This window comes from Vigna angularis, chromosome 1 (assembly GCF_016808095.1).
Source record: "Vigna angularis cultivar LongXiaoDou No.4 chromosome 1, ASM1680809v1, whole genome shotgun sequence".
Taxonomy (NCBI): domain Eukaryota; kingdom Viridiplantae; phylum Streptophyta; class Magnoliopsida; order Fabales; family Fabaceae; genus Vigna; species Vigna angularis.
In genome coordinates, this window is record NC_068970.1 from 2,384,355 (window position 1) to 2,392,036 (window position 7,682).

The following is a 7,682-nucleotide window of genomic DNA, read 5'->3' on the forward strand; positions in this document are numbered from 1 at the left end:
TAAAACACACACAAATATATATATATATATATATATATATATATATATATATATATATATATATATATTATTGCGACTTGTTAATTAAAAAATATATTTTTTAAGATAAAAATAAAAATTATTTTTTAATATTGCATATGTTATTGGGGCTAAGCTGTATATATACATGAACAATTAAAATATAAAATAAATGTTTGGATAAGAATGAAGATTTATTATTTTAAATTAATTTTTGTAAAATATTTGTAATTATATATATTGTGTAGATTTAGATTGTATTTTGTATTGATAATTTTTTTTATAAGTCTTCGACGACTTTATCCAAGTAACTTATAATTTAAGGAGAAGTAATAAGCAATCTATTTTCTCCATTCAATCCCAATTCTTAAATATGTTAATTTTTCTTTTCAAAACAATCTCATTTTTTTAATAATTTGATATAAATTGCTAATACTCAATTAATTCTAATACATAAACTACAGGATTAAAAGAAAATCTAACTACATCGTGTTTTCATACATTAAATCTTTTTACGTATAAAACGAGATAAATACCCTAATTATTTATTGTTATAAGCATAATTTTCAATTATATATAACACACTATTATTTTATTTAAACAGCTTCTTACATTGGATTATAAACTCATGTACTGTGTTTCTTAATTTGAAATTAAAGTTAGGAGAATATACTTGGTGTGAAGCATGGAGGGTGACATATATATAACATAGCAAAACATACAAGTCTTATTGAAAAAAAAACATATTATAATGAGTAATAATTCTTATTTCTCATGGAGGGTGACATATAAGATAGCAAAACATACAACTTTTATTGAAAAAAAAAACATACTTTAATAAGTAGTAATTTTTATTTTTCATTTAAATCCATATAATCATGTATAAATGATATCAATTATGGAGGCTAGGAGGAACAGGAGGAGTAGTATTTTGACCAGGATTAGGACCATTAGGGACTTCATGAGCAGGATGAGAAATTTTGTTGATGTGTGTCATGGAAGAAGGGAGAACATCATAATAAACATTAGCAAACATAGAAGAAACCCTGTTGTCTGCCAAATTTCTTCTAAGTTTTATATGGTTTTCCAAACGAGAGGTTGAATGCGAATCGAGCACTGAACATAATAAAATGATGACAAACAAAACAAGTGCTGAGAATTTTGAAGCACTCATGATTTTAACAAAGGAGGAATACGAGTTAAATATTTCAAATAATGAAATGTTATTTTTGAGAATGTGTTATAGTAGAATTCTATAGCAAGCTATATATAATGGAAAAATCAAGTTCAACTACAAATGTCAAAAGATCATAATTATCTCTTTCACACTTCTTTTAAACTTTTTAATAAGTATAATTATGACAACCAACTTACCACAAATAATTTTTTTAATTAATTAATATAATATAATAAATAATTAAAATATTGTAATAATTATATTCATATACAAATAATTAAACAATGTATCAAATAAGAAAGAAAATAAATGTGGTTTTATGATATATAATAAATTTAAAAAAATAAAAATGAATTTATGAATTAAGTAATTAGCTATGTATCATATTTCTTTTTTCTTCCATACATGAAACCTCATTCAACTCTCACAACTAAATATTTTTTTCTATATGAGTAGGATTCTAGAAGAGTTAGAAAATCCTTTTCCAGAAGTAACGTCTCAATATATCCAAATAGGGATAAATGTAATATTTTCTCATTGAAAATCTCTACATTATCTCTAAATCAACCAAATGTATCTCAGTTCATTTACATTATATGTCGTTCATACATTACATTTAGATTTTCAATCATCAATTAACCCCAATTAAACGTTTCTTTCTTAAAATAAAATAAATATCATACTTGAACATTCTCTCCCTCATTTATTTAACAAATTTTAAATAAATAAATAAATAAAATTAGATGAAAAATAATAATAATAATAAAGAAAATATATTGATTCCACAATTTTTTTAAATATGATTCATCATTGGTTATATAAATATTATTATTCAATTAATTATTGTCTTATATTTTTAAATTAATCAATGTAAATTCTCAATTAATTTGTTCAAGATTTTATGGATTAATCATAGTAAATTTAACTAAAAGACATTCTTAATTAACTATTATTATGTCTAATTTTGTCTATTATTTTACCTCTTATTATATCAAGTAAAAAACTAATTAAGAAAAGTAAGTTCTTGATTAATTTTGGTTAAAATTTCCACCTTTAATTAAAGTACTCACAAAAACTCATTGTATAGTACATGAAAGTTTCTAACTTTAATCAAAATAAATTATCAATTAAAATTAAAAAAATTTTGACTCATGATTTATATCTTATATAGATTTAACACTATACTAACTTGCTACAATATAAAATTCATTATTTGTAATTTATTAAAAAGCAAAAAGAAATACACTACAAAAATTCTTAAAATTGCTTCAAATTTTATCAATGAAAACAAATTCATTGGTAAATTTGAATTGCTGACGGATTTTATCAATAAATTTTGAAATTTTAATTATTAATGAATTTTATCCATCAATAATATATATTTTATTTATCGATAAATTTTTTCGTTAATAAATTTACCCATAATATATTTTATTTATAATGAATTTTTTCGTCTGTAATTAAAATTATAAAATTCATCGATAAAATACTACAATAATTTAAAATGTTTATTCTCAAAAGTGATGTTAGTTTTCCAATTATGCATTTTTAATTATTAATTATTGATATGTTATTATTATTTTATTTTTTGATTTAATTAATTAATTAATTCATTTAAGTTTTATTGATAAAAATAATTTTAATTATAGAAAAATATATATTTCAAATTTTATTTCTATTATAGTTTAACATTTGTTTTCCATTAACTATTGATATTTTATTACCTTTTTTTAACTTTTGTGTTAATAATTAATTAATACATTTAACTTTTATTGATAAATATAATTTTAGTCAGAGGAAAACATTTATTCCAAATTTTCTTTCTTTAATAATGTAAGGTTTTTATTATTGAAGTATTTAAGAATATTAATAAATTTCATAATATTCTTTAAATTCCAAATATATAATACTTTTAAAATTTTAAAAAAATAAATATTTACATCAAAAGTATGGTAATGGGCCAGTATATACACCGTCAATTTTATCCTCAGACATTAAATAATTAAATTATATTAGTTTACTAAAATACTCACTTTCAAAATTTCAATTTTAAATAAAAATAAAAGGTACGGTATAATAATAATAATAATAATAATAATAATAATAATAATAAAATACAAAGTATTATAATAACCTAAAAACCACTCCATTTTAAAGATTAGATACATATTTTATATTTTGACAATCTTTCTTCGTATTACGTTACATGACATAACTTAATATAATATACAATAAAGCAATAACAGATTATAAATACATATTTATTAAATTATATAATATATTGTATTCAACTTTTCACAACAAAATTACAAAAATATGAAAGAAAAATAATTTATTAAAAATCTCAATTAACTTTTACCACTTGATATATTTATTTATTTGATTTAGAACATAATTAAAATCTAAATAATAATTCAAAACATATGCATGTATTTTATAAAAAATAAAGTACATTAATATTTTATGTAGACATGAAAAATAGATAAGATATTTAAATTTTAACTTCAACAAGAAAATTTGGAGCATCTAAACAAATTCTCCATAACTTCTAATTATTATCAGTACTATTAAAACAAATTAATTTCATCAATGAAATTAATCCGATCTCTAAGCAAGAGCAAAGTCATAAATAAATACAAAAATAGATTTAAAGACTTTGATATCCCAGTAAAACATCCAAACTGCAAAAATAAATATAAGAAGTTAAACTTCTCGAGAGATATTACATTTCTCATCTTATTAATCTTTTGAAACCTTAAAATCTTCAAAATAAAAGTTTGGAAACAAAAGATAGAGAAATTTATCAAGTCAAAAAAGAAAGTTACTCTAATTATACTTGATATTGACTTATTAATTGTCAGCTGAATAATGTAAACAAAAAAACAGAAAAATAAAAAAGATAATAGAAAAAAAAAGTTAGAAGAAAGAAGGGAAAATTCAAGAGAGAGAAGGAAAAAGGAAAGCAAGATCTGAGTTAATCAATAAACGGTATTTACTTATACAAGTGTAAAATAAAAATAAATAAAATCTTATATTATAAACAAATTATGACAAATTCTTTATTCAACAAAAAGTAAGATTATATTTTGCTATTAATTTATCTGTACTTACTTATTTTGTTGTCACTTATTTTATTGTCATAACTTTTTCTCTTTAATTATTAATGAATAAAAATTTGCCTAATTGGACTTTGAATATATTGCTATGTTTTTTTTTTATAAAAAAAGTAGCAATTGTTTTTTACTTATATGTAACAAGTGAATTGAGACTTGTTTTGATTGAATAAGGTGTGATTAAATAAAATTTGTGTTCTTTAGAACTTGTTATATGATATGAATGGTATGATATGTTCTTTGAGCGTAATAATGTTGAATCTTTCTATTATTTGTTTTTTCATTTTTTTATTATTATACGATTGAAGTAATGATTAAAAAAAGTTTTTCGCGATTTTTAGTTTTTTTCTTTAGATTTGGTTATTTAATTTATGAAGTCTTCATCCTTATATTTTTATGACAAGTTTCATATAAGACAAAGTGAATATATGAATAATTTTAAAACATTTTTAGAGGTATATTCTATTTATAGAGAGTTTATGAGAATAAATTATGCTTTTGAGTATATTTCAAAGAAACTTAAGTGATTCCTTCTTTAATCTATAATAACTTTTTTTGGATCAACTAGTAATTAATTTAAATTTTTTTCATAAATTTGTCTGAAGTATAATTTTTATTATAATTTAATGTAGTCCCTCATGTTTTATAACCATGTCTAACATAATCTTATTTTGAAAAAAAAGAAAAGAAAAAGAAATGTTAAAATAAATATTTTATCTTTGAAAACCATCTTTAATCTATTTTCTAACTGAAATTAGCATTTCTTAACAAAATAATAACAATCTTAGATTTGATATTTTACAGATATTAGTTTCATATATAAAAATAAATACTTTTGGACTAAAATAAAATTCAAAATTAAATTATTTATATACCGAAATCCTTATATCTCTTACCCACTTTTTTCATCTCCTAATGGATGCAGACACTTTAAAAGAGCAGAAAATCGAAACCTAGCATTTTTTTTAACTTCCGGGAATTATGTAATCCAATTTATTTCTTTTAAAATGAATAATTTGAAAGTCATTTTTTTCTTCAAAAATAGTTTTCGAATTATACAATTTAAAAAGAATAAAATGAAAAAGAAATTATGGAAGTCCGGAAAGAAAATTATGGAGGTTCTGAAAAAAATTGCTGGCCAGTGATTTGATAAGTTTGAAAAAAAAGATAAGAGAAATCGTGGGTTTAACTCTTCTCAAGGAAGATTTATTAATGAAAGTCATCAATCTCCCTACAACGTTTGAAAAATTAAAGCAATGATTCTTATAGCTGATGAACCATGTCATTGACACCGGCTGGGTATATGAAAGTCGTCACTCTGCTTACAGCGTCTGAAAATGATTTCAGTGTCGTAAGTTTTAAAATGAACCAAGGAAATCACAATTAAAATGTCAATCATCGTTGGAAAAAACTTTCAGGAAGGACAAGTCTATGCATAATTTGGACCAGTGTAGGCCAATGCAGCTTAGACGGATTTTCATCAAACGTAAAGATCATTATTCCCACTTGTCAGGGTGCAGATTTAGTTCTTCAAGTTCAGAGGAGACGCAAAATCACCTTTCACAAGGATAATAATCACATCAACGAACTGAGTTAAATCTCAATCATTATCATAAATCAACGAAATTTATCGAAGGAAAGAAACAAATATTTCTGAAAGCAGTGTCAATAGATCAAAAAGCAGCATTCAGCTGAGAAAAACAAAATATTGCAAAAGTTATAACTAAATTACCAAAGTTCCACAATCATAATAGTGAAATATGTCCAGGAATCATGAAACTTCGGGCAAAAAATTGATCACTTCTAGTGTTGTTTAACTTCTGTCTTCTTCTTCTGCCACAACCTATCTAGTGCACTGTCAGCCTCACCCTGGAAAAGAAAACATAAAATCATTCGTAAAAAATTGCAATCGGGAGTTAGTTGTCATGAACATCCTTGAAATATCTATGCATGTGCAATTAGCCCAATGACAATCAAAGTATATATTTTCTATCATGCATGAAAGTAAAAACAACTGCCCCAAACCCGACAATCTACTTCACTGTTAAATGTTAATCATACCATTCGATCGTAGCTTCATCCAACCAAAAGTAAAAAGAGGTGTATAGGATGGTAAAAGACTACATTAACAAAAGAAGAAATCTAAATGTTCCACACAATCAAACCCCATCCATGCACATTCCCTGCCCATGCTAATTCAAAGTTTTTTTAAAGGATAATCATTGGTAATCAACAATGATTGCGTACTTATACCACATAGGAAGTGAGATGCTGCTACAACAACCAGTGCAAGACAAAGAGGTTGTACGTAAGATAAACGAAAGATGCTACCAAGTGCTTTATTTTAAAACGTAAATTGCAAAACAAATCAGGGCAAAAGCACAATTAGCCAAAATCAACCAACATTAGAAAAAGAATGCGTAATGCCATTGGAACGTCTAGTCTAAGTTGCCAACACTCTTAATAATAAATTAGAAAAAACAAAGTATTTTACCTTTACTTGTCACAAAAATCATGGCATCATAAGCCATAACGGATTACAATAATGCATGAGAAAAAGGTAAAACAAAAGCATACGAACCTGTGCTCGAACGAAACCACAGAGAGCAAAAGTGGAAAAATGACCATTGTAGATACCATTCTCATCCAAATGGCCAATGTTCATCTGAACCGAGGCATGGTCCTTTGCAGTTATGAGTCTGTTAGTGGCAGAGCTGAAACGTGGTTTGGCATCAGTTCAAATTACACTAAAGAACAACCAAACAAACCAACAATTCCAAAAACAGAACTTGTATATACCATTTTCTAGGAACGTATAACTCAGTGAGTTTCCCCTCCTCGTTCTGCATTCTTATGTGACCGTATAATCAACTCTCTTCGTCGTAAATACAGAAACCTAATTCAGATACATTAAGACCATTAGTCTTTCACCAATATCAACACAATTTCTACTCCAGCAAATTACACAACAAATAAAAATAAAAATCAAATACAAAAGTGCCAAACATGAAGAGAGAGAGAATACCGCTGAAGGCGAAAGAATAAGACTCTGGGAAAGACGACAAATACATATAAAGGTGAAGAATACCTAGCTTGGGCGGATTTTGGGCCGCTTAGATTTTATTCTAAGCCCAATCTAAGGCCTTGTAATTCCCGCATGTTGAATTAATATTAGACCCATATAGAACATGCTGATTTAGCTTTCACTTAAACTAGAGTGTGGAAATAGGTAAAGCAAGAATAAGTTTAGGTCTGGCTTCTTAAAGAAAAACATTTTAAATCTGATTTATTTATCTGGTATAGACCTTTTTAATGCCATAATTTGATTTGCATAAGTCTACTGGTAAGTTTAAACGCATGTTTTGTTATGAGAT

At 24.6% G+C, this 7,682-nt stretch overlaps 1 protein-coding gene across 2 annotated transcripts; it reads right to left on the reverse strand.

Annotated features, from left to right (window-relative positions):
* Window positions 1–5,761: 5,761 nt before the first annotated feature.
* On the reverse strand, window positions 5,762–7,228 carry LOC108341191 (40S ribosomal protein S21). Of its 2 annotated transcripts, XR_008246508.1 has the most exons (4): window positions 7,108–7,228; window positions 6,890–7,022; window positions 6,041–6,177; window positions 5,762–5,865 (listed from the first exon to the last, which is right to left on the reverse strand). XR_008246508.1 is itself a non-coding variant. In XM_017578856.2 (3 exons), the coding sequence occupies exons 1-3, from the start codon at window positions 7,155–7,157 to the stop codon at window positions 6,112–6,114; spliced, it is 249 nt and encodes an 82-aa protein (XP_017434345.1). In that variant the 5' UTR covers window positions 7,158–7,228; the 3' UTR covers window positions 5,953–6,111. The 2 variants fall into 2 exon arrangements, 1 of the variants encoding a protein (XP_017434345.1); XM_017578856.2 differs by lacking the exon at window positions 5,762–5,865 and having other exon boundaries at window positions 5,953–6,177.
* Between the last annotated feature and the right edge of the window lie 454 nt (window positions 7,229–7,682).

Bases quoted from the DNA above. Each gene is read 5' to 3' on its own strand.
- LOC108341191 (XM_017578856.2), bottom strand. From the start codon at position 7,157: ATGCAGAACGAGGAGGGGAAACTCACTGAGTTATACGTTCCTAGAAAA. The intron at 7,023-7,107 runs GTATATACAAGT...ACCACGTTTCAG, and splicing joins TTATACGTTCCTAGAAAATG to CTCTGCCACTAACAGACTCA. The intron at 6,178-6,889 runs GTTCGTATGCTT...TTTCTTTTCCAG, and splicing joins GTGGTTTCGTTCGAGCACAG to GGTGAGGCTGACAGTGCACT.